This window comes from Dipteris shenzhenensis, chromosome 9 (genome assembly GCF_047967505.1).
Source record: "Dipteris shenzhenensis isolate YYH24624 ecotype China chromosome 9, Dip_SZ_1.0, whole genome shotgun sequence".
Taxonomy (NCBI): Eukaryota; Viridiplantae; Streptophyta; class Polypodiopsida; order Gleicheniales; family Dipteridaceae; genus Dipteris; species Dipteris shenzhenensis.
In genome coordinates this window covers 32,697,200-32,724,687 of record NC_141604.1, presented here as the reverse complement: position 1 = coordinate 32,724,687, position 27,488 = coordinate 32,697,200, and the positions used below count along the sequence as shown (strand labels likewise).

Here is a 27,488-nt window from a genome sequence, read left to right as displayed (position 1 = left end):
GAACCTTTATTGATTCAACACACATGATTTATTTGCATTCATTCTGGGGGGACTCCCAAGGTAGAGTACCTTCAACACACTCAAAAAACAAAGTCAAGATCATCTGGTGTATAGACCTCTTTATTAAGAGAGAGATCTTGGATGTGAGCAGTGAGAGCATGAATTGGAGTAGAGGTGTCTGCATCGTCTTCGTCTTCATTGGATATAGTCCCAACCAAGTTGGCATGGTCTTTAGATTGTTGTTTGGCCAGCTTTTGGAAGCAACGATCTTCGGTGTGACCAAGCTTTCCACAGTAAGTGCACTTGAAAGGTTTGAAGTTACCTTTCCCTTTAGGAAACCTCCCTTTAGAAAATAGTGCATTGGCGTCAAAAGTATCACTATGCCTTCTTTCATGATCAAGAAGCATAGCAACCATGTCATGGTAGCTCATGCTTGCCACTCTTAATGCTGGTATGATCTCCCGATACTTAGGAATTTCTTCAATGCTCGTGAGGAGCACTGCAACCTGGTCATCATCCCCAACTGGGGCCTTCAACGTAGCAAGTTGAGTGATGAGAGACTCCATATGATTCAGATGGGTGAGAAGAGAGTCCTCATGCTTCATCTGGAGTTTGAAGAATTCTTGACGGAGAAAGACCTTAGAATTGATTACCTTATTGCCAAAGAGACCTTCAAACTTCTCCCATAATTCTTGAGCAGTGGAATCAAAGTCGAAATGATGAATAACTTCATCACCCAAACCCAAACCAATGAGAGAAAGGGCTTTGTCGTTTAAATTCTCCCAGTGTAGAATTTTCTTCTCATCTGATTGTGGCTTTTTATCCTTGCCACAAACAACATTCCACACCCCGTCTTTCATAAGGATAAGACGCAACTTTGTTTGCCATGTCGGAAAGTTCTTACCCGTGAACTTTTCAATAAAGGCACTTAACTTCGAGGACTCCATGGCAATCAACTTGCAAGTAGCAAATTCAGAGGTGGAACCTTGTGAACGTCAATACCTCGTGTAGGTAATGAAGCAGGGAGCCACGAGCTAGATCCAGGGGCAGCCACGAATTGGAGCAAGGTAATCCATGAACGAAGAAGACATCACGGGCAGTTGGAGTAGATGCAGCAGGGCAGCGGCATAGGAGAGGTAAATTGCATGTTGTTATGCAGCCAAGAGATGTGCCACAAGGAGGAAGAATACGGTGCTCGATGAAGACAGCAGGTGCGTGTAGGAAATGGGCAGAATTCAGCAGCTTCTCCACGCAGATAGTAAACAGCTGCAGCTTCTTCTCGTAGGCAGCTTCTCCACGATAAAATTCAGCAGCTGGAAATTGTGAAGATGATCGTGCTGAGGATGGGTAGCATTTGTGCTCGTTGAAGAGCTTCTCCACGCAGCAGGGTGCACGCATGAAATAGGCAGAATTCAGCAGTTGCTCCAAACGATCTGCTGCAGCAGGAAATGGTGAGCTCACGATATGGAGATGAAGGTGGACAGCGATGCGTGCTTGAGCTGATGATCAATGGCAGCAAGTTCCATGGAAGCTGGGAGGCAAGTAGAGTGGAGAAGGGAGGAAGAAGGAGACGATGATGAGGTTAAGGAAAGGGAGCATCTCTCTTGCACTTAGAGAAAGAGAGAGAGGGCGTGGCTTCCTTTTCTGGCCTCCCTCTCCTCAATCTCTAAGAGCAATGTGGCTCTGATACCACATGAAGGAACATGTGGCAAGCTATCTCTATGAATGGAAAGGAAAGAATGCAAGACAATGGAAATAAAATGAAATGGAAGTAGACAATAGTATTGAACCAAAATACTCACATGTAGATAGCTTGATGTTGACTGATGTAACAAAACTAGAAAGTACAATGCCTTTATAGAATAGGGGCACACACTCTAGGTGTCACATGTATATAGGATAAGTCCCATAGTGACACATGGCACTCTAGGATATAAAGTAGTCTAGTACTACTCTAGAACACTAGAAAACACTCACTTTGGCTTCATGTTCCAACAGCAAATAGAAAGCAAACAATTCTTTAGGGCGAGTTGGGCTATTAAAAGGCAATTTTTGTAGGACGATCTTCTCAATGGCAATTTGAAACACACAACTTAGTGTAATTTTAAAAAGTTACACATAAAAATTCCAAGTGGACTAGGTGGGCACTACATCCTAGTATAGTGATAAAGCAAGCGCTTTTGGATGCAAACAGAAAGCATTAAAGGGAGCTCGGCTATTAAAAGGCAATTTTTGTAGGACGATCCTCATAAATGGCAATTTGAAACACACAACTTAAGTGTAAGATTAAAACATTACACGTGAAATTTCACAAAACAAAACAGATTCGATCCTCCTAGGGAGTGCTAATAAAGGGATTTTCAAATAGAACAAGAACATTTTTGGAGCTTAAAATTAAAGGTAAGGTAGAATCTCAACCATCAATTTCAGGAGGGGAAAATACAGTCTGCATGGGATCACACACAAATCATTGTCCAAATGGCAAAAGCCAGAGCCTTTGGGCTGGCTGTTGCGTTTTCGTAAATCATTGGGCAAATGCCCAAGGCCACCGCGTGCGCATGCATCTCGTAATCACACGCTCAGCCTTCCTTATCCATGCAGCTGCAAGCGACTTGTCACCCACCACACATGAAAACTTCAAACGCAGCTGCCCACTGCGCTGCGAAAGATGGTCAATTCTCCGGCTCGAGAGTCGTGACAAAGGAGACGGAGGCCCCTCACAACGTAAACACAGGCTAATTAGCTTTGCTTTGTATCCAGAGAACATCCACAATCAGCTGGGAAAAAGAAAATCAAGCAAAAGCGACGCGAACAGGAGAGACAGCAGCTGGTCACGACGTAGAGCTCAGAGAAGGAAAATTCAAATCAGTCAGGAAAAGAAACTGAAGCAACAGTGAGACGAACAGGAAGATATTATACGACGGAAACAGCATACCTAGAGCTCCGAGAGGAGAGGAGTCTCAAGCGTCGAAGCATTGCTCAGATCTACAGCAAGAAGGCGATGACGATAAGCGTATAGCATTCCGCTTACACTGCCACATGCTTTTTGACATCATCTTCCTGCTGTTCATCGAGCTAGCTCCACCGTATTCCGTTCCCTATCTCTCCCATCACGTCAGCGCCGCATCAAACACGATCCCCATCAATCACCAGGTTGGCAGTTTCGTATCACCCTCTTGTCGAAGCACTACTAATTAGATGGCGCATTCCTCGTCGCTCAGTCTTCGGCTACTGTATACCGTCCCCTCCTACGTTGCTCCAGGCAATTCGCACTCATTCTTCTTCTTCATATTCTGATGCTCTTCATTTTGGGTGGCTTTTCTCGTCAGCACAATTGGGACGGCCTTGGTTCCTTTCAGTTCAGTCGTGGTCCGCCCAAAGTCCCTCCTTCCGCTACCTTTTTCTCGCAATTTCCTCAGTTCCGTGTTACTCTCGCAGACAACTAGCTCCTCAGAATACCTGCCTGAAATAAACACAGTCACGATCACATCTCGAGGATTAGAGCGAATTTCACAGTTAGCTCCGTCTTTGGATTAAAGAATTTTTCTTCCGGGAAGGTCACACGGAAGATGGCTGCGCCGGCTCCGAAGATCAGCAAGAGAGCTCCAACTCATAGAGTGCAACTCATCTCAGCAGGCGCTAGTCACACTGTTGCACTCCTTTGTACGTTAATGCTTACGTTTTCCACCCCATTATATCTGCATGCCTTAAAATAACATATCTGCTAACACTTCGAGAAGTCTGGTTACTTTGTGATCTGCTCGTTCATTGCTTGATCATCCACAAGTGCATGAAAAATGTAATGCATGTAGTCTTTTGTTGTGAGGCTCGGATTTCTACGTTATTGACCACAAGAAACAAAACGCTTTCCAGTGGGCTATTAGTGATCACCCAGGCCCTCTAATCTTTTCACCCGATCCGCGATTGTCGCACGTTTACCGTAGCGATGGGTACCAGCTCTCTCTATGTGACGACCACCGCAGGAGTTATATAAACAAGAAAATATGCTTCGAATTGCAATTTGTGAAGTAGGTCACCCTCCAAAACCTTTAGATCTGTTGATGAAGGAAAGAGCTTCGAAGTTAGACTTGCCTTTTAAAAGCTTAGTCTAAACCGATGTTGCTTCTCTCGAAGCATCACCCTAGTCTTCTTCTGTAGGTGCCCCAACTTGACAGAATCTATCAATGCAAATCAACCAAGCCTCGTTTTTAGGACTGTTGTTAAAACTGAAGTGTTTTATCAATATATTATCTTCTTTCAACCATTGTTGCGTCCCAATGCATTGGGAGCCTATCTCTGACCTTCCGATATCTATGGAAATGTGACAACGCATAGGATTCCCATTTTGGCTGTCCACATGTCACATGTATGGCATGGGGCTCTCTCTCAGAATGTGCCTCGCAGATGACCCATGGTGCAGGCAATATATTCAATGTATATACGTAGCATATGCTGTGACATGTTGGAAGGTGGTGTGAGACGTATATAAGATGAAACACCCCTCCTCCTATTCCACTCTCATCAATACTACCTCATTAGAGTCGGTAGTGCTTTAGCGGAGACTTGATGCCAGACTCCAGTTTGTGCGATTTTCCACCTGTTATTCTTATTTTTATTTTCTTATTAAATTTACTGCTCTTAGAATGGTTTCCTACACTAAAGTCCTCTTGCTTCCTACAAACCTTGTTCTTATCTCACCTAATCTCTCCCTATAAACCATGAGGCAATGTCTACAAGCTTCATGCTCTCTGGTTCATTATTCCCAAACCCACTTTTGGGATGCTCTTCCCCTTCCCGTTCCCATCTATGGCTGTAACTTGCTATTTGAGACATGTGTCAACTGCTTATTTGCTCGTTGGCTGTTATATTTGCGACCAATCGCTCCATGATGGCCTGGATGCAATGTGAAAGAGTAATGCATCACTAATTACTACTTTATAGCCACCTCATAGCCACACTGAACATGGTGTGCGCTATGCTGCTACTCAGTACTAGTGCATGTTGTATGCATATAAAAAACCATGAAAAAAATCAAAAAACTACTATTCCACCGCACTGTTAGTGGAAACTACTGTGAATACTGTTTATATATAAAAGGTGAGTGTGAAGTTTACACTGTGGGTTGGATTACGTTGACTAACAAGTATTGACTATACTTCTAGTCTTAAGTCATGTTCTCAAGCCTTGTTAGACTCCTGATTATTACTATTCCTTTTACTTTGGCTTCTAGAACACAGAACTTATAATCAACTTTTGGCGAGGTTATCAAGCATGAGTACTATATGAGCGATCTCTTTTTTGCATTGAACTCAAGAGAATTAATAAGTCAAGCTGTGACTAGCCTTGCCATTTTCCTGTAATCTGTGAGGGGGAACTTTTAAATGCCAGCCTGGTTTTGAAATTGGGGAGTCATAGCAGCTTCTCTGAAATAGAAATACCAATACATCAGGTCAGTAGGGGAAATAATTTTTACTACCCTCACATATTTGTCATGGAATGCAGATTGATGTATCATGTATCGGTACCTACCAAGATCATTTAAACCTCTTTTTACCATGAAGTATTGCCTTACTCATAACACAATCACCCTTCTGAATTCTAACGGATCTAAGGGTTTAAGACTGTTGTATGTGAGTAAGGAAACAGATCTCTTATTTGTGTGTTCTGTCCAGCTTTCTCGTTTGGTATGCATGCATAAAGTGTGTAATATGAATATCTGTGACAAATGCATTCTTGTGATAATTCCTTGCCTTTAATGTTGGTCTGTATCCTCTGTATCTGAGGGACTAGACCCTGTTCTTCATGTGCAGTCATTAAGGTAACTTTTTCAAAAAAATTATTGACAGCTGGAGACATTGTATGCGCCTGGGGTCGAGGGGAGGATGGACAGCTAGGTCTTGGGGATGCTGATGAGCGACACATTCCAATCATTATTAGTTCTCTTGAAGAGTGTGAAATATCCTCTGTAACTTCTGGGGCTGATCACACAACTGCTCAATCAGATACAAGATTAACAGTTTACAGTTGGGGCTGGTATATAGGAATCTTTGCAATCTCACTCTTCTGCTTGTTCATAAGTGAATCGCACTGGCTCAAGTTCTGCTTGTCTGACAATGATTAAGCAGTCATTGCATGTACGTTGTTGTGCAAATTTAAAATGTGCACTGCTGCCGCAATCCATGTATTTATGCAATTTCCATTGGGTTAAAAAGGTTGTGGGATGGTGATTTATTGCTTCTTGATGGTTAGTGTGGCATACTCCAGACAATGACTGTGTTTGAACTCTGGTTACTTCGTGCCGTAGTATTAGGGTGCACGTTGACAAAACATTCACTCTATGCTCTGTGAATAATATCTCAAATCAAAACATCATCTGTAGACTGCTTGGAAGTAAAGCCTGCACTTGTCTCAAAGGTCAAGAGTAAAGTCTGATATATTTCCTCTCTATATAGAATCTCATGCTTTGAAGCAAAAGGGTGATATTTTCCCAGTTTCATCTTACCATAATTCCTTGCCTACTCTTTGACCAACTCTTATTGCAGGCTACACCCAATCTCCCAATTTGGTCTGGACAGGCCAAAGAGCTGCATATGAGACCATCCATATGGAAGTGTGAGACAGTTGTAAGAGAATTTTGGTCAGATGGTAGGAAAGGGGCAAGTCTTAGGCCGATGGACTCAGCTACGATCTTGTAAGTAGATCCAAGCAAGGTGAAGGGCCTCCACTGTGAAATCTCAAGCCTGACATTGCTGCCCTTACGAAGAAGGTGAATCAGCCTCTCTAGAGTCTTTCTGGCATATCCCTGGTTTCTATGACATCCCAAAAAGCTGTAAGAATGCCTGAGCTCATAAGCTCCCAATGAGACTGAAAAAGGATCAGCGGTAAACCATCCTCTCTTGGACAATTGCCTTTAGGGTGGAGCTGTGATCACTTGCTCAAGCTCATCCGTAGTGAAAGGGCTCTTAAGGACAATTGCCTTTAGGGTGGAGGACATCATGGAAGAGAGTGTGGGAACCAAAGAGCAAAATGTTCCATTGATTTGAGAGGAAATCCTTTCTTTTATAAAGTGAGAGAGAGGGTGGTCTAGATCATAGGCAATCAGCCTATATCATAGGGACTCCTAAATCAAAGGCATCTCCCCATGTGGGGGCCTTTTCATTACATCATCACTTATGTCATAGTTTAGACACATCATAGCACTTACTATGCTACACAGACACACACACATGATCATAAAGCAAGCCCTTGATCACACAATTCCCAATATACCCCCCTTCAAGGGTTTGCCTCTTGCTATGTCAAGGATACATCTAGTCACATAGTTTCACAAGCCCTCTCATGGTGGTCAAGGATAAATCTATGGCTAGGATCTCATGCTAGTAAAGGTGCCCAAGGGTCAAGGTTTACAAAATGGGATAGACCCCCCCCCAAATGGTTATCTCCCTTGCATGTACAAGGCTTAATCTTAGACATTTGTGTGGACCTAGTTTCTCATGTCTGCAAGAGGTACCATGGAGGCAAACACATATCACATGGCCTACATCATATGGTGATCAGAGGTGATTTACAACGACTATAAGGACAAAACATATAACCATAACATTCTTTTTGGAGTACTACTCTAGGCAGAGAACCTCAAAATTGACTACATGACCAACAAGTGATGACAAAAGTTCAAAGATGTTGGACTTAGAAGGTCCAAACTTTTTCTACAACAACATTTGTTCCTTCATTTGCTGATGGAGTTCCTTCTTCATGCTTTGTTGTTGATGTAGCCCTTCTTCACAAGATATACTTCACTTTCCTTGGAGTTGTAGTAGGATCCATTTCTATCCTCTTCCAAAAGTGAAGCTTCAATATCCACCAAGTTGGATGTAAAAGTGTTGCTATACTCTTCATCTAGAAGACTTTTGAGTAAAACTTGTGCACCAAATACCTTTTCAAGTTACACCAAAACTTCATGTGAAGTCTCACACCCATCAATGCAATGAATGTATGAGTCACTAAGTCCCAATGCTATGATAGCAAGGGCCTTTTCATAATTCATATTGGACTATCCATTGTACTTCCCTTGGCATTTTTTCTTTACCATTTGCCACATTCCGTACCCCTTTTTTCATGGTGGTGAACTTCTTGTTCTCCATAATCTTCTTAAATTGTCCAAGCTTTATCTTGGTACCACAACATATCATCTTCATCATATCACATCCAAGCTCATCACTTACAATCTTTTTGGACATCAAGGTCAGGGTAGAGCACCCAATGAAAAGTGATGATCTTCTGCTGCCTCCACTCCGAGGAAGTTTTTCCAGCTCCTGCGAGCTTCCCCTCCCCCCCTCGCCGTTAGCCCCTACCTCCCCCCTCGCTCCCCCCCCCTCGCCGCGACCACCTCCACCCCTCCCGTCCGCCCTCGACCCCCGTCCCCTCTCCTCCCCCCCCGCCGGCACCCCGCTACCCCTCGCCTCACCTCCGCTCCAGCCGCCCCTCGCTCCATCCCGCCCCCTCGCTCCATCCCGCCCCCTTACCTCCGCTCCATCCCGCCCCCTCGCTCCAACCCGCCCCTCGCCCCCGCTCCAACCCCCCCCTCGCCGCCGCTCCAACCGCCCCCTCCGCTCCATCCCGCCTCGCCTCGCCTCGTCCCCCCCCCCCCCCCCCCTTCTCTCCAGCCCGCCTCGCCCTCGCCCCGCCTCCGCTCCATTCCGCCCCTCGCTGCTCCCTCGCCATCCACCCCGCTCCAACCCGCCCCCTCGCTGCTCCTTCACCCCCTCGCTTCACCCGCCTCCGCCTCATTCCGCCCCCCCCGCCCCCCCGCTTCACCCCTCCACCCCCGCCATTCCAACTTCACCCCCCCCCCCCGCCCTCCCGCCCCCTTCCGTACTCCCCGCATCCCGCAGCCTTCGCCCCGCCCTCCGCTTCGACCCCTCCGACCCTTCATTTCGCCTCGCCCGCCTCATCCCCAGGCTCCACCGCCGCTTCATCCCCTTCTTGGGTGGCAGCCTGTTTTTCTTCATCGGAAGCTTGCAGTTAGTCTTGGCGGTATGGCGGCCCCCAACCCGGATCCGGAGGCCCAGTCGGACCCTCCCTCTCCAGATGCCTACCGCGTTATCCTGACAGAGCAACAATCATCCCGTGTTCAGGAGGTAGCCAGTGACTTTGCTCGTACCTCTGTTTACGGTAGAGTCATTGGACACTCCCCCTCCAGGTCTACCATCAGGGACTGGCTCCAGTCCACTCTCTTGCTAGAGGATGGCCATATTGAGGAGGTGGCCCTTATGGGAAGGGGCATCTTCTGGCTCAAACTCTCCAGTGAGAAAGCTGCGAGCAATCTGATTGCCGGTTCCCCCACATCGGTGGATGGGAAGATCATCATGATAGTCCCGTGGTACCGTGGTTTCAGCGCAGCGGATTTCGATACTCGGTTCCGTATACCTCGCCACCCAGTGACACTAGTTTTTCCAGGGCTTGCTACTGAGCTGCGGCCGATTGTCAGGGACTTGGGCTCCCATTTTGGCTGGGTTATGCACGACACCTTTGCCGACGCGGTGACCACGGTAGGAGCTCCCCGAGTCCATGTGGCTGTGGCGGATCCTGCGACTCTCCCTGCAGTGATCGAGATCGTGACAGGTGCCGGCAGTATCACCCAGAGCATGATAGTCACCGGACAGCCAGGTCAGTGCCTGCGGTGCCATGGCTTTGGGCACTTGGCGGCTGCTTGTCCACGCTTTGCCAGCTCGTCTCGACCCTCCCCGCCCCCGCCCCCTCCGCCCCCACCTCCCCCCCCCGGACAGCCACGTCAGGAGGAGCCGAGGCAGTCGGAGCCTGGGCCAGAGGTAGTGGGCGGTTGGACCGAGGTTCGAAGGAAAAGAGGAAAGAATAAGAAGATTTCGGATAAAGGCAAGGAGGCAGAGGTCACCCTTCCTGCAGCAGCACTCCAGAGACCTGACAGGCAGATGCCCCAGGGACCTGGGAGAGCTTCTTCTTCGACGGCAGCCCACCCTCCACAGCCTCAGATCCTCCTCTCTCCCACCCCCCCGCCTTCTCCCCAGTTTCCCCCCTCTTCGCCCGCCCCGCAGTTTCAGCCCCCGCCTCCTTTTCCTCAGTCCCCTCCCCCTCCCCCTCCCCCTCAGCCCCAGTTCCAGATGCATCCCCATCCCCCTCCCCCCCCTGCTCCCCTCGCCCCCCCTACAGAGTTAGCTGCACCGTCGGCTTCCCAGCCGAGTGCAGCCTCCGCTCCACCTCCTCCACCTTCTCCGCCAGTCGCCTCCGTGGAGCCCGAGTCGCCTATCCCGCAGCCTCCTCCCCCTCCCCCCCCGATTGCAGGACACCCGGAGTCTGTACCACCAGTGGAGCAGGTTTCCCTTCCCGCTAGCCCCTCAGTGGCAGACTCAGCTGGGTCTCAGCTCCAGGAGAGAGAGCTCCCTCGAGACTTTTACAGATCTGGCCCCTGGGACTACCTGGATGTGGCCGACCTTGGGACCTTCCCGGCTTGTCTCGACATTAGTATCTTCATGCTCCGCAAAGGGGCGGATGGGAAGATTGCTGCCTTGGCTCCCAGGGATGGCCCTAGCTTCGCCTTCACGTTCCTCAGCGATGGCACCGAGACCTGGACAGACGACTCGGTGTGGGAGGCTCTCAGAGAGCAGACACACGCCCAGATTTGCTCCTGGATAGGCCCGTCCGGTGGGCAGCTCCTCGAGACTCAGTGGTCCGAGGGCGATGTGCGCTTGCGGTGGCGTTGCGCTGCCAAACGTTTCCGATTGATCGTGATCCTCAGACCCCCCCTGGCATGGCCTCTTCCCCAGGATGTCAGAGCTTGGTCCCAACAGAAACTCCGAACCTTCTACGGGATGACCACTTCAGAGATCTCGAGCTGGCTCGAGAAAGCATTTGCTCATGGCACTAGAGGCCTCTCGCCATTGCTGAAGGTGTTGAAGAACGGGCAGGACGACCCCGTCTCCCCCTCCAAACCTTCTCACAAGCGGCAGTGCCTCCACTCCGATATGTCTGATTCTTCTTCGACTTCGACTGCGAGCAGACAGCTGTTCGCAGCCCCCCATCCCTCTCCATGAGCCTACACCTCGTATCCTGGAATGTGAACGGGTTTCACTCTTCGAGCACCCGTGGTCCCAGGAAGCTCATTTTGCGTCAGGAACTTCAGCCTGCAGTGATTGGTCGATTGGATGTACTGCTGCTCCAGGAGCACAAGCTTTCTGCGGCTCATGCCCGTAGCTGCGGGAAGGTTCTCCCTGGACGCTCCTACACTTATTGGGAGCCTTCGATCGGCGCACAGGGGAGGAGCGGGGGGGTCTGTACCTCCGTGTGCGAGCAGTTAGCTCAGTTAGTTTTCGGTCACGGCACGTTGATCCCAGGCCGAGCCCTTTGGGTAGGCCTGAATTTGGAGGGATCCAAGATAGGAATCCTCAACATTTATGCTCCCACAGACCTCCGATGCAGAGCCACCTTCTGGAGGACACTTACAGGGATTCTTCCAGACATGGATTCCTGGATTGTTGGAGGAGACTTCAACAACCTGGAGACCTTGGAGGACCAGCAGGGTAGAGATCCGGAGTTCACAGGTATGGCTCAGGCAGAGCAGTCAGCTTGGGACTCTTTCATCTTCGCGACAGGAGGGAGGGACAGTTGGAGAGACCCGTCCTTCCGGCGTTGGCACGGGAGCCTAGACTTCTCTTGGGGCTTCCGCAGGGAAGGAGGCAGACTCCTGGAGCGGCTTGATAGGTTTTATGTCAGTGATTGGGCCATCAGCAGAGGTGGCCAGGCGGGCATTGTTCCAGGGACGACACTCTCCGACCATGCGCCTGTGCTCCTTTCATTAGATTCGGCAGCCCAGACTCTCCCCCCCCGATCATGCAGGATTCCCGATTCCATCTTCTCGAGGGTGGACGTCCGTAGCAGCATTTGCAGTCTTTGGGACAGAGACTGGGGGGAGGGCGTGGATCTGGTAGACTCGGTCGCGCAGGCTCTGCAGGAGTCCAGCCAGATCTGCCAGCTCGCAGCCCTACAGGTTCGACAGGATTGGTGGGGCAGAGAGAGAGCTCTTCGGAGGGACCTCGCCTCCATTCAGCGACTTCAGCAGTCTTCCCCGGGCTCGGAGGAGCTTCGGATCCAGGCCCTTCGAGCCAGAGCCCTCTTGGAGGAGACCCTCCAGCGTCGCTCCGAGTTCTCCTATCACGCCTCTCTCTCCTTCTGGGCCCGGAAGGGTGACCGGATGTGCAGGGAGTTCTTCAGGACACACGGCCAGAGAGCTGCTACGGAGTCTCAGGACAGCGGATGGTCACATTGTTACGGACCCGGGGGAGGTCCTGGGGTTGGCCACTGACTTCTACAGGACCCTCTTCCAGCAGGAGCCACTTGCCCCTCGTGCTAGTCGTGACCGTGAGGAGGTGTGGAGGCACATTCCATCCCTGGTCCAGCCTAGCATGCAGGTGACGTTGTTGGCGCCGTTCACCTCGGATGAGATGTTGGAGGCCTTGATGGCTATTGATGGGCAGAAATGCCCAGGTGAGGATGGGCTATCCCGAGCTTTCTTCACCTCCTTCTGGGACCAGATCCATCAGCCCCTCCTTGCAGCTCTGCAGGGGATTTTCAGCAGCGGTCAGATGCCAGAGAGCCTTTCCTCGGGACTGATTTGCCTCATCCCGAAGGGAGGAGATAGACAGGAGATCCGCCAGTGGCGTCCGATCACTCTCCTTACCACTGCCTACAAAATCCTCGCCAAGATGATCAGTGCCAGAGTTCGACCTCTACTTCCAGACCTCGTCCATGACACTCAGACAGGCTTTGTCCAGGATCGCAGTATCCTGGATAATGTCTTCACCTTTTCAGAGGCGGCGGAGTGGGCTCAGTACAGCGGATCACACCTTGCCATTTTACTTCTCGACTTCGAGAAGGCCTACGATCGCGTGGATTGGTCCTTTTTGGAGGGGACTCTGGAGCGGCTAGGTTTCCCGGCAGGCTGGATTCAGGGTATCTCAGCTTTGTACAGGACAGCGTCTAGCAGAGTCATCATTGGAGGCAGGATGGGTGAGCGATTCAGCTTGGAGAGATCAGTACGTCAGGGCTGTCCCCTGGCTCCTTATCTGTTTCTCTTCTTCGCCAAGGCCATGACTTACTACCTTCGGGCGAGGTCCACAGGGCTCAGGGGTGTTCGCCTTCCACTCCGGGAGGACACGGAGCTCCTGGACTCAGAGTACGCAGATGATACAGCCCTTTATGTCCAGGACGATGAGAGGATGCTAGAGAGGGTGCGGATGGCCCTGGAGGTTTTCTGCTCGGCCGCTGGTGCGAAAATCAATTGGAACAAATCAGTTGGTTTTCTCACAGACTCGGGGGCGTGTTCTCAGTGGGGGCGATTTCTGGGCTTCAGATGGATTCCACGTGGACAGACAGCTAGATACCTTGGCTTCCAGGTTGGCCTAGACATTACGCCAGCTCAGCAGTTTCTCCCGGTGCTAGATTCCATCCGACGGAAGCTGGCTTTCTGGAGCACTGCTAAGCTTTCCCTTGCAGGTCGTGCTTTAGTAGTTAACCAGGTCCTTCTAGCCACGGCTTGGTATGTGGCTTCCTGTTGGTGCTTCTCGAGATCCAGCGTGGCACAGCTCAGGAGGTTGGTTCGGAACTTTCTTTGGTCTGGGGAGGATGGGCATAGAGATACCAGAGCCAGGGTTGCTTGGCAGACAGTCATTCTTCCGCAGGCTGAGGGTGGTCTGGGGGTCATTGATCCAGAGCTTCAGAGTCAGGCCTTGTTAGGCAAGCTTATCATCCGCGGTTTGACCCCAGGGGGGCAGACGTGGAAGATGTTACTTCAGCAGGGAGTCGGCTCTTGTGTCCCGCGCCGAGGTGGAGAGTGGCTACCGTCCTTCAGGTGGATCTTCACTTCCGCCCCGCTCACTCAGCCCCGCTCCCCACTCGTTCGTAGCCTCCTCATGGTTTGGAGGCGGCTCCGTCTCAGTCTCATTCAGTCCCAGCCCAGCTGTCAGGAGGAGATCGATCGCCAGCCGCTCGTCTGGAATGGGCAGGTCAGAGACGCCGAGGGCCTTCAGTTGGGGGAGAGATCACATATCAGGTGGGACGGCTGGATGAGGGGGCCAGCCCGGTCCCTTCGAGTTTGGAGGGATACGTACAGACATCTGGAGATGGCCGATCTTGCAGACGCAGCTGGAGGTGCACGCGGAGTCCAGGCGAGACGCACGGAGATCGACGGTGCGATCCCAGCCGCTTGGTTGGCTCCACCTGAGCCTCAGGTCCTCATGCCTGGAGACACCCACTGGCTGGGACAGTTCACCCCCCGTGGCATCCCACTGGTGGTCGCAGGACGTTTGGATGACACCTCTATCGCCTTCTTCGCGGTTTCAGGGGATGGACGACTCAGGAGAGAGGATGCGCTCATCGACCCCCTACTCCCGTGGCAGAGGGTTAGGGTCGTAGGCCTTCTGGGGAAGGTCTGGCATACCGACCCTAGTATCGAGCAGGACCAGTTGCAGCTTTGGCGTCTTTGGCTCTGGGAGGGGCGGGCCTTGTCAGAGCTTGAGTGGGACCCAGGAGAGTGGTGGTGGCCAGAGATTGTGACAGGACAGGGGCCGACTTCCTTCTTCGCTTACAGCACGACTCTGGGCAGGCGAGTTCTCGGGAGGATGCAGAGCCGCCCCCCCACCCAGCGTCCTAGCTGGTACGCACAGGGTATTTCCAGGTTCTTTTTGCAGGCATTCTGGAAGGCCTTGTGGGAGAGCTGGCGGCCGCGGAAGATCTCATACTTCCTGTGGCTTCTTACCCACAAAGGTCTTCCAGTGGGGAGCTGGTTGAGGCAGATAGGCCAGGACGGTTGCTGTCAGATTTGCCATGCGGATGAGGAGTCACCAAAACACTGCCTGTGGAGCTGCACGCGCGCCCAGGAAGTGTGGAGGTGGACTTTCGGGCTGCTTACTCGTGCAGCACCAGAGCTAGGAGTGATTACTTGGGGCGCGTTCTGTTGGTGCAGCACCGCACCTGGTCTTCATCACTTGTTCGAGGCATGCCAGCAGGACCCCACTTTCCTTATCACACAGGGGACGTGGGGGCCGCTCGAGGGTATCCCACAGCACCTAGCAGAGGCTGATACAGGAGTTCGGGAGAGGCAGCCAGTCTGGGAGATTATCAGCAGCATTACAGGATGGCACATCTGGACCTCGCGCTGCGCGCAGATCCTCGGTGGCACCTCCTTATCGACTGCCCAGATCATGGCGGAGATTTGGAGTGAGATTATTCATACCCTCAGAGGCCAGTGGGACCAGATTCAGGGAGACTCCCGGGCTGGTCAGGAGAAGCGGAGACGCTTCCTCCAGGCTTGGGACACACAGAGCCTCTTCTTCGAGCAGACTACGCAGGGCCTTCGGTGGCACTACTCACCACCCCGATGGCTGTTCATTCACACTCAGCATATCCCTCCGTGAGAGTATGATTTATTATGCTACCTTTTGGGCTGCGTCCGGTTTGTGAACGCAGCCCATCAGCTATAAGCTGACCTCTTGTATCTTGTTCTCGAAGTAATATAATTAGCACTGTTTTTTCGGCAAAAAGTGATGATCTTCTATAGTGACACACAAGTAAGTACCTTTGTGCAACTCCTTCACCTTGTGAAGACATGATATTGAGTAAGTCTTACCACTTGATATATTATTCAAGGGCAGTGTCTATACTCTTACAACCAGTATCTCTCAACACAAGTCACCAATCTCCAAAATGATAACTATCCATTTGCGAATGGCACTCAAACATAGACAATGTAAACATCATCACCATAAATGACAAGTACCATGACACTTGTGGAGTCCATTTTGGAGTCAATACTTAGTCAAACGGAGATCTATAAGTGCAACCAGCTAAAACAGATATAGAACAAAAACTTTGACTGGTCAAACCTCTGGGATGATTAAATTTTGACTGTTCCCTCAAATCGAGCAATCTGAAGCTGGAGGCCAAAATTGGAGCTGAAAGAAGAAGCATTCAAGGGGCATGGAAATTAAGCTCTTACTGAGGACTACTTCCAGCAAGAGGAATGGCGACATTTCGCGCAGCATTTCCTGGGGCAGCAGAGACTAGAATCGGTGAAGAATCGTCACTTTCTCCTTATTCCGGCAACCATTGTCCACCAACATTCATCAGCATGTTGCCAATGAGGTTTCCCGGCTTCCTGTTAAAGGAATTTTAGAATATTCAGCACAGAATCAGAACTTTAGTGTAGAAGAATCAACGAAGAAACTGTTGGCACGGGTAGTAGGAGAAGAATTCCAAAATTTGGTCTAGTCAAAATGTGTGCCCTACTGAAGGCTAATTGTGGCTGGAAGGTCTCAGGGAATGAGGCCTTGGCGAGGGAGAATGGAGCCTTCCAAAATCAGGCTTGAAAAGGGGGTAATGAAGAAGATGATGGAATCTTGAAAGCATCAAGGAATCTAGAGGCTAGGCTAGGCTAGGTAGGATTAACAAGCTGGGAACTAGGCTAGGCTCATGGAGGACGAACCCGCTTTGTACCACATGTTGGGTAGTGGAAGAGAAGGAGGACATCATGGAAGAGAGTGTGGGAACCAAAGAGCAAAATGTTCCATTGATTTGAGAGGAAATCCTCTCTTTTAGAGAGTGAGAGAGAGGGTGTCCTAGATCAGAGGCACCTCTCCTACATTATAGGCAATCAGCCCTATATCATAGGGACTCCTAAATCAAAGGCACCTCCCCATGTGTGGGCCTTTGCATTACATCATCACACATCATAGCACCTAGTGTGCACACACACACATGATCATAAAGCAAGCCCTTGATCACACAATTCCCAACAAGGAGGAGGTGTTGGACTGTACCACCCCCCTGTCGAGGTCTAGAGGGAGCTGCTGTATGTAGGGCATTCCCTTGCAAAATACCCAGATCTTGCACTGGTCCTGTCTGCCTACAATCTCCACTCTCTATCAAAAGAAAGCACCATCTGAACGTTTAAGCATGATATTGTTGGAGAAATCATAGTCAAAGAGTGTGTTCTAGTGTGTACTAAAAAATAATTTTATGAGTCTTTGTGTGAGTGAGTGTCACATGCCATATTGGGAGCCATCCCATATACATTTATGCACTCTAGTGTGTATGCCTATCCTATAAAGGCTTGTACTTGTCACTTGTCAAATCATTCAATATAATTTGGTCTACATGTGAGTACTTTCTTTTGGTTCATGCTCTTTCATTATGTTTTTCATACTTTCTAGTTGTCTCCTTTGCTTCCGTCCTCCATAGCTCTTTTTCCTACCCTACCCCCTCTCCCTACTCCACCATGTTCCTTCATGTGGTATCAGAGCCATGTTCCTAGCCATCCTCCCTCCTTCCTTCATTTCTTCCTTTCTTCCTAGCTCAACCTAGAGGTTGATGGAGGCCCATAAATTGAAGCTTTCCTCCTCCTCCAAGGTGTTAGAATATGAAGCCAAGTTGAGTCAATTTGGTGTGTTCTAGTGTGAGTTCTAGTCTAGTGTGTCCTATGGATGCCACGTGTCACATTGAGAGTTATCCCATATGCATAGGTGTTCATATGTGTGTGTGTGTGCTCTCTTATATAAGAGTTGTACTTGTGTAGTATCAAATCAATCAAGTATCAAGGTACAAGCTCTTTGATCTACATGTGAGTACTTTCATTTGTTCATTGCTTAGTCATTTCATTTCCATTTCATTATGTCTTTCTTTGAGTATCATTATCTCTCTCCCTAGCCTATTCTCTCTCTCTCCTTCTCCACCATGTGCCTTCATGTGGTATCAGAGCCTCCCTTCCTATTTTCCCCTTCTTCTTGCTCTACCTAGAGGATGAGAGAAGCCCGCAAATGGAAGCTACCTTCTCATCCAAGGTAGAGCTCCCTTCCCTTAGCCTCACCTTCGGGAGCTGATCTACATCGATTGCATCGGAATGCCTCTCCATCAACTACTCCTTCAGCCTTGCCATTAGCCTCGTCATTAGCCTCGCCATCCTCTGCACGTACAGCCGTACGGACTGTACGGACTGATGCGTTGTACAACAGGCTGCTGATCTGCTGCGCCAGCCCTCTGTAGCTGTACCAGCCCTCCGTACTGCTCTGTCCGTATTAGACAGCCTCGAAATGCGTGCCATTCCTATCCATTTTCTCTTCTCCTCCACATGAGCTAGTGAGCTGAGCTATCCTCATTCTTTTGCTGCTCCATCTCTCTCATTATGGTGTCTCTATTCTCCTCCTCTTTGCTCGTGGAGGCTTTCCTACTTGGCAAACGAAGCTGCAATTGCTTCTCATGAAGGAAGGAATATGGGACGTCATTGCAACTGATGACATTCCAACGGATCAACAACAACTCAAAATTTGGAAGCAGCAGAATGACAAAGCTATTGCTCTTATTGGGCTATGCTTGGCAGATTCTCTCATTCATCACGTTAACTTCAAATCCAAAGCTAGGGAGTTTTGGCACAAATTGCAGAGCCTATTTGGTAACAAGGTTACTAACTCCAAAGTTTTTCTAGAATTGAAGTTTATGGACTCAAAATGCAAGAAAATGAAGAGCTAGGTGATCATCTTTCCAAATTTCACTCTCTTGTTCAACAATTGTCAAGTTTGAAGTGTCCTCCAGATGATGAGGACAAGATGGCTATCCTAATCAAAAGTATGCAAGGTATTTCTCGCTTTGAGCAATTAATTGAGATTCTACAACTTGCAGCTACTACATTTGAGGATTTGGTTGCTCTTCTTACCTCACGCTGATGCCCTCGGAATCTCCGCCTGCTGCTGCTACTATCCATGCAGTCTTTTCTGCCCGACATCCACGTGAACTGCTAGCAGCCTATGCCTCAGATCTGCTGTACATTTTCTGCCCAGGGACAGCACCCAACTTCACCACCACAAGGTCGTGATTGCAGTCCGTACTACTCCAGCCCCTGCTGCCCTCAAGAATCAGCTCGAATCTGAAGTTCGTAGCCTCTCTACCAGCCGCCACAATATTTTTGACGATTTAGGGTTTGGTTGAGGTCGTTTTCAGTTGATGCCTTCATCTCTACTATCGTCCACTTCTATTACTGCTGGTCGACACTCTGAACAGAAAATTCAGGTTCATTTGGTGCTCGAAAACTGTGATTTTGACCTAAAAGTCAATTTTTGCAATTTCAGCTCAGAATTTCAGTATTTTTGGGGGATTTTGGCATATTTGGCCTCTTCTGCACTAGGGTTTACAGTTCTGCATATTCTTGAGAAAATCTCAGAAACCCTAATTTCAACAATTACAGCTTTCTTGATTTTTTGATTCCTACAGTTGTATTACAGCCTCCTCTATGTAAAACTCTTTGAGGCTTGTCAGAGAAAAATCATCACTATTTTGTGAAATCAAGTGAAATTGCTCAATTTTGATGCTCAATTTTGAGTTTTCAAGCATAGTATTGGTGACTCTCCTTCCGGCATTTTGAGAGTCATGGACTGATTGCCTTGGTAGCTACTCCCATGGACGTCATGTTGGAACACTGAAAGGAAAGAGTAGAGTTGACACAAAATCAGAATACTTGCTTATAGAATGAAGAGAAAAGAGGTCCTTAAGTAGGCACCTCATACAAGGTCACTGACATCACTGATGACCTCAAAGCTCCACAATCATCTCCTCAATCTGCTCCTAGATTCACTCAATCATCCTATGTGGCTTTTCCACCACCTAACTGTGCTTGTGGGCACCTAACTGTGCCTCTAGCACTCACACATAGAAACATAAGGTGTGCCTGAGGCATACACCTTGAGATATCCCAACAAACCCCCCCTCAAGGAAATGCCTCAGGCTATGTCAAGGATTCATCTAGTCTCATAGTTTCTCATGCCATCTCATGGTGGTCAAGGATTAATCTATGGCTAGGTTCTCATGCTAGCAAGGGTTCCCTTGGGTGTAAGGTAAACAAAAGGGATACAAAAAGACCTTCCAATGGTTATCTCCCCTGCATGTACATGCACACAATGTCTGCAGGAGGTACCATGGAACAAAACATACACATGGCCTACATCATAAGGTGACCAGAGGTGTTTACAAAACACACAAAAACACAATAGTTTATTTTCATTCATTTTGGAGGACTATCCAGGCTGAGTACCTTGACATAAAAAGAGAGATCTAGAGCATACATAGAGATGATTTAAAATGCATAATCTTCAAAGGATGCCTCATCTTGTGGAGGCTCATTCACTGTAAGTAGATTTGCATTTTCTGTCTTTGCTTTGGCTCTGCAAAACTTCTCACTATGGTTGTTTTTGCCACAGTGCTTGCATGGATTTACTTTGAAGCAGTCCTTTGAAAGGTGATTTGTCTTTCCACAGTGATTGCAAGGAGTATACTTGCCCTTCTGGAATTTCATAACATAAGCAGTGTCATTGCCTTTCCTTAGCTCCATATGCCTTTCTTCTTCTTGGAGAGCTGAGATAATGCCTTCAAGGTTAGGATTGGGAAGATTCTTCAAAGTGCTAACAATGTGATCAAAACTTTCAGGCATACTCTTAAGTAACACTGCCATAGCATCATCAGGGGTGATAGGAGAGTTAATAGAAGCTAACTGAGTCATAAGACTCCGCATATAGTTGACATGAGCAGCTAAAGTAGTATCACTTGCCATCTTTAATTCAAAGAAAGAGATTTTAAGTGATAGTTTAGATATGTGAGAGCTTGCACCAAAAATCAAGTCTAGCTTCTGCCAAGCTTCCGAAGGAGACTCCAAGTCAGAGATATGATGTATGTAATCATCACCCAAAGCTAAAGCAATTATACCATATGCTTTTTCTTCTCTTGCTGGATCCCTTGCCGGTCGTGTCGGAGTTGAAGATTGTCCAGCATTTGAGGCCGTAGAAGAAGCGGTAGGAGTAGGTTTGACAAGTCCCCATAAGTTCTCCCGCATCAATGCAAATTTCACCTTCATTTGCCAAGTATGGAAGCCCTTTCCATTGAACTTCTCAAGATTATATAAGGTAGCCATGAGAGGGTCTAACCCAGATATTGGGCAGTGTCTATCTCTCTTACAAGGCAAAAATAACTGAAATGCTTCCAAAGTATGAGCACTTGATGTAGCAAATAGTAGTGACTAGATTTCAAACAATGATGCTTCCTTTTACATGCTTCATAGAAGTGGATGAAAGAAACACTTTCCAATCACAACCAGGTCTAGCAAGTCAAAACAAAACTGAAGCAATACTTGTAGTGAAGTTATTGAAAACTTCAAAAGACCAGAAATGCTAGAGTAGCATTTTTTGTAGCATCATTTTCAAAAGCATGTCAAAACTGTCAAAACTAGAGAGCTGAACTTGGAGGGCTCATAGCACACTCTTCAAAGCAAAAGAAAGGGGGCTTTCTGAGGCAAAAGAAAGCTGGTATACCACAGTAGATCCTCTGGGAAGGAGAGGCGAAAAAACGCGTCAAGTCGCCTTCACCTTCTTGAACAAAGTCGACTGGTTTTTCTCTGTTTTCTCCTTCAATATGCAGCCATTGCTGCTCAGATTTCAGCACAAGGTAGCTCTAGGTATGGAGAAGCTTGCCCTGAAAGGAATTAGACAAAGACGGAGCAGGCGCAGAGAAAACGCAGCAGAGAACTTCGACGATCTTCCTGTAATGGCGACGAGCAGACGCAATGATTCGTTGATTCCTTGCAGCCAGAAGTTCGCCCCAACTAGGTGGATCTTCAGCTGGAAGGGCGTGGGAAATGGCTGAGAATCGGAGGAGAACAAGCTTAAGCAAATTTTTGGAAGAAGAGGGAGAGATGGTGAAGAAGAAGAAGAGGAAGAAGATGATGATGTGGCAGAAACGGGCTCAAGGGGGATCAAATGGCTCTGATACCATGTTGGAACACTGAAAGGAAAGAGTAGAGTTGACACAAAATCAGAATACTTGCTTATAGAATGAAGAGAAAAGAGGTCCTTAAGTAGGCACCTCATACAAGGTCACTGACATCACTGATGACCTCAAAGCTCCACAATCATCTCCTCAATCTGCTCCTAGATTCACTCAATCATCCTATGTGGCTTTTCCACCACCTAACTGTGCTTGTGGGCACCTAACTATGCCTCTAGCACTCACACATAGAAACATAAGGTGTGCCTAAGGCATACACCTTGAGATATCCCAACACGTCATTGACTTTATCTTTGCGGGACATCCTCGCCATGATCTTCATCGACATACTTCATTGACTGGGAGATGTGCACATTTGTGTAGGAAGCTACTCGGGGAACATCTCTCCTCCTAAGAGATATACATTTTATCTCTCCTTCTGAGAGATATACATTTTATTTTCTATATGTTTGAGTCAATAAAGTCTCAGTCTTGAGAAGTCTCTCTAAAATGAATGTATTTGGAGTCAATAAGGGTACTCTGCCCTAGGTTGTCCCCCAAAATGATTGTATTGTCTTTTACTTTGGTATGATTCTATTACCAACCCGATTCAAAGTAAGGGGGGTGACGAGTGATGGTCTACCCTTGCCAGTCGCAAGCTGACTGAGAAGTCACTATCACACGGGAGTTGTTGGATAGTTGGACTTGCTCTTTGCAGTATTGCGGTGGAGGGGGGTTTTGTTTACTCCTTGCAATGTTGGGTCTCACACTCTTTGCTCTGAGGGGGGGTGTTGGAGAAATCATAGTCAAAGAGTGTGTTCTAGTGTGTACTAGAAACTAGTTTTATGAATCTTTGTGTGAGAGAGTGCCACGTGTCATATTGGGAGCCATCCCATATACATTTGTGCACTCTAGTGTGTATGCCTATCCTATAAAGGCTAGTACTTGTCACTTGTCAAATCATTCAATCTAATCAAGCCTATAAGCACTTTGGTCTATATGTGATTACTTTCTTTTGGTTCATACTCTTTCATTATGTCATTCATACTTTCTAGTTGTTTCCTTTGCTTCCGTCCCCCATAGCTATCTTTCCTTCCTACCCTACCTCCTCTCCCTACTCCATTATGTTCCTTTAGATATGATCATCTGATAAATTAGCATCCAGTGTAAGGACCCTAACTCAAGGAACCCATCAGACCGATCGCCTCTGCAGCTGTCAAGGGTAAACCAGGGGGGAGGGATCTCAGTGACAATACCAAAGTACTCCCCAATCACCTGGAGTAAGTGATGGTAAACCTGTGGGAGACTGGGAAAACGGACGAAAAGAGAAAACCCCTGCTTGGCCTCCTCCACGGGGTCAAAGCCCAACATGAAGGGTTTAAAAAAATCTTTCTATGTCCCAAGTGCAAATACCTGGCTTGGAGCATAGCACTCGCAGCCTCCAGTGAATCAAAAACAACCTAGAAGAAACCTTGTCCTAATAAGCAAACATCTTTGCATCGAGGGGTGAGGTCTGAGGGTAGCACCACAAGAATCCAATCTTTGGCTTGTGATCTCGAAGGGTGAGACCCATAGATGCGTGCGATCAATGTGGTAGAACTTTCAAGCTCTACATCCTTCTTGAGCTGCTGCAACTCGTCTTCTGAAAATGTAACTGCTTTCGCGGCTAGTGGAAGCGGAGTAGGATTGGCTGAGTGCCATCGCCAATCAAGGTGAGTAGGCCAACTTGAACGAAAAATAAGGTTTGTCCAACCCAAAAGTGCTACAGGAAGAAGAGGCCAGGCAAAGAAGGCCAAGAGGAAGAGAAAGGAGGAGAGAGGAGCGGCTGAGAGATAGAAAGAGGGAGGCAGAAAGGGAGAGAGAGAGAGAGAAAGAGGGGGGGGAAGGGGGGCTGAGAAAGAGGGAGAGGGGGGCTGAGAGAGAGGTGGAAGGAGGGGGCGGGACAGGGGCATTAGGAGGAGGCAAGGAGGGGTGAAGGAGGAGTCATGGAGGGCGCAAGGGGTAGAGTAGGGAGGCAGGGAAGGGAGGAGGGGTGTAGGAGGGACGTAGAGAGCAGTAGAGGGGGCAAAGGGAGGGGGAAAGGAAAGGAGTTGTAGTAGGGAGCTGGGCAAAGAGCCGTAGGGAGTAGGGGAGAGGGAGGGGGAGGGAGCGGGCTGAGAGGGCGGGTGAGGGGGGCAGGCTGAGAGGGAAGGAGAGGGAGAGGGGCAGCGGGAGAGGGCGGGTGAGGAGGAGGGCTGAGATGGCAGGTGAGGGGGGGCGGGCTGAGAGGGAAGGGGGGAAGGAATGGGATGAGGGAGAGGGAGGCAAAGGGGCTGAGGGTGTGGAGGGGCTGAGGGAGAGGGGGGCAGCAAGGGTCAGGGAGGAGCAGCAGTTGAATGGTGCTTGTTCCATAATTCATGTGCAGTTTCATCAAAATCCAAGTGATGAACAACGTCATCAGAATGATAGAAAGAGCTTTGTCATTGAGAGTTTCCCATGCTAGAATTTTCTTTTCATCAGATTCAGGTTTCTTGTATTTGCCACTAACCACTTTCCACACATCTTCCTTCATAAGCAAAAGCCTCAGCTTGGTTTGGCAAGTTGGAAAGTTCTTACCATAAAAATTTTCAATATGACAATTCCTGCTTTGAACGGAGGCTGAGGGAAGGTTGAGGGGAAAGGCTGAGAGGGGAGAGGATAGGCTGAGAGGAAGGGCTAATAGGGGGGAGGAAGGAAGGCAACTGCCTTGGGTGCATCCCGATCACCTTAGCAAATACTTTCTGGACCAAGCTAGCAGTGACACCGTGAGATCAGCTCAATGTATGGCCTGATGGTACAAAAGTCAGTCAACATTGTACAAACTGTTTATCCATTAGGTACTCGGCAACCAGATGGCCTGAATATACAGCTTGCTGTTTGTATGGCTAATGCAGCTTTTGTATGGACCGGTGGCAGGAAATTAGCATGCCCTTTGTGTATGGCCTTCTTGGTCATGAGATAGTACAAAATATAAAGTGGGAAGGCATGGATGTACTGTAATGGGTGACCTGCAAGCATGATAGGACAAAATCTGTATCAAGTTTTTGAGCACTGTATATAGCTGTGGGTAGGCACATAGCTGTACACATCTAGGGTAGATGTGGGCTTTTGGCATTTGTGGATTTTTCTTTCACAAGCATGATGGACTAATGTATAGTTTTTTGAGACAATAAAGTATGTTTTGCAGGGACTTCATGGGAAATGATGAAATGCAATGTGGTTGTACTAGACTTCCAGAGCAAGGGTGTCCAGTGTGTGATTAAGCAAAATGTTTTTGGGGTCATGTAAAGTCAAGTCATGAAGGGTTTTTTTATATTTTCCTGAGTCAATGTGCACTTGCATGTTACAGGAATTTGATATGTTATGGTGTCCATGTCAAAGGGCTTTTCATGTGTGTGTATGGTGCATAGTTAGGGGAAACGGAAACGGGGAAACGGGGAACGGAAACGGAAACGGAAACGTTTCGGGATTTCTGGGAGGGCTGAAACGGGGAAACGCCACGTCAGCAAGGGAGGGGAGTAGATGATGATGGAGGGCTGAAGCAGGCTGCAGGAGAGAAAGGAGAGGAAATGGAGTGAATGGGGCTGAAGGAGGGCTGGAAAACCTTGAGGATGGAGAGAGTATGAGGCTGAAGGAGTGGAAGGAGCCTGGAGACCAAAATCAAAAGCAAAAAGACAAAAAATGTGATTTTGGAGACCTAGCAGCCTGTGTTGTCTGAAACGGCACGTCTCAGAACTCTGAAACGCGTTTCAGACTGGCTGAAACGTTTCAGCCAGCCGTTTCAGGGTCCTGAAACGTTTCAGACTCTGAAACACGTTTCAGGAAACGGGGCTTCTCTGAAACGGCGTTTCAGGCCTGGCTGGGCTCTGAAATGCGTTTCAGCGTAACTGTGGTATGGTGTTCATGTCAAAGGGCTTTTCATGTGTGAGAAAACCTTTCACAAAGACAAGTCGGTTTCCAACAAGAAACAAAAACAGGTGATGGATTCAGATGATTCCCTTCATGACTGTGTTGAGGCTCAACTTGTTTATGAGGTTATGCATGAAGGGTTTGAAGACACCCGTAAAGGTTGGAAAGATCCACTTCCCACCACTGGCATTATGGTGGAAGTGGATGATATATTTGATCCAGTTAAGGAGTATGCAAAGCATGCCATTATAATTTTCTTCCCAGGACGGCGGATGCCTGCTGCTGTAGATGTTGGGAATTGGTTGACTCGAACCCTAGGTGGTTCTTATGTCAAAAAAGTTCATTATGCAGCGAGGGGCTTTTTTGAGATCATCATGGCTGATGAGGAGCACCGTCAGGTTTTGCTGGAGCACTCTCCTCTTTTCTATGGCCAGCAGATGGTCCACGTTCTGCCCTGGTCTCCCACCCGGGATTATCAAGCATTGATTTGGCATCGTTGCCCTATTTGGGTAGAAGTTGTGGATTTTCCTCAATGCTTGTCTTCTCTTCTACCTAAAATTGCAGCTTCCCTCGGTAAGGTGGTATGTCCACTGTGACTCAATGGAAATTCGAATCGCTTCTGCATTTTGTGGGATACAGATCATCCCACTCCAGCTTCATACTTGGTTACTGTGAATAATGTTTCCATGGGGAGTGCCTTTTACAAGCTCAAGTGGGGGCTGTTTGCAAGTGCTTGCTTTGAATGCAAGCAATTTGGGCACATGGCTTCACAATGCCCTTCCCGAGCTCCACGGATGCCAGTGCAAGCTGAAATGGTTCAGCCTTTGAATAAGAATGCAAATGCCTCTTCTGTGGTCAAAAACAAAGGGGTCAAACAGTTTTTCTCTATTCAAGACAAAGGCAAAGCCCCGACTGTCTCACATGGTAATGCTTCTTTTCCTGTGCCTTTGTCCTCTCCACCTGTTCACCAAACATGGTTAGAAGGTTTCAAAATCTCCAGCCATAATGCAGATATGCCAAAGTGCTTTGATAGTAGATGTTTTCTGTGGACACTCCTATATCTGTGGATATGAAGTTGATTTACATTCTTTGGTTTTAATTTCACTTGAAGAGAGTGAAAGGGAGGACTGTTTTACTTTTATTACCCTGAGCTCTTTTTAATATTGCTCATTTGAATGCCTAATTGAGTTTTCAAATATTTGTCCAACTTTCCAAGGACTGATATTGGGTTTCTATAATCCTGATATAGTGGTTTTTAATCAATCATTAAAGTCTTAATGCTCATGTAGAATATTTCATTTTCAATTCAATTATTGCAGGGGGGATTTTGGGCGTTTGGGACATGGAAATTCAAGTGATCAGTTTCTTCCGCATCCTATAAAGGGTCTTCAAGGTATTGAAATCAAGCAAATTTCTTGTGGTGATAGCCATTGCCTTGCTATCACTAGGGATGGAGAAGTAAAAAGGTAATTTATCTTTTTGTGATAGCTATTGGATGAGTTTGACAAGTAGCTTTTGAATAAAAGGTTCTTGAAATCTGACAAGAATAGGAATCCATGGTTTCTAGTTGTGTAGTCTCTGGAAACTTGGATTATTTTTTATCAACTGGTAGCTGAGAATGCTGAGTTTTGTCTTTGTATATATTTGTATCCCAGTCCATTATTTTGTTCTGAGAAAAGGAAATGCTTCGAATTTCTCCTTTTTTGGTTTTTGATAACCCTACTTCATAATGG

At 48.0% G+C, this 27,488-nt stretch overlaps 1 protein-coding gene across 5 annotated transcripts in view; it reads left to right on the top strand.

Annotated features, from left to right (window-relative positions):
• Nucleotides 1-3,236: 3,236 nt before the first annotated feature.
• Nucleotides 3,237-27,488, top strand: part of LOC147898531 (ultraviolet-B receptor UVR8-like) — a 145,109-nt gene continuing 120,857 nt past the window's right edge. For all 5 annotated transcript variants that reach the window (XM_087379026.1, XM_087379023.1, XM_087379024.1 and 2 more), the window contains exons 1-3: nucleotides 3,237-3,663; nucleotides 5,847-6,033; nucleotides 27,075-27,221. In XM_087379026.1, the coding sequence (XP_087235152.1) occupies nucleotides 3,570-3,663; nucleotides 5,847-6,033; nucleotides 27,075-27,221 (428 nt within the window). In that variant the 5' untranslated portion in view covers nucleotides 3,237-3,569. The remainder of the gene's footprint in view (nucleotides 3,664-5,846; nucleotides 6,034-27,074; nucleotides 27,222-27,488) is intronic.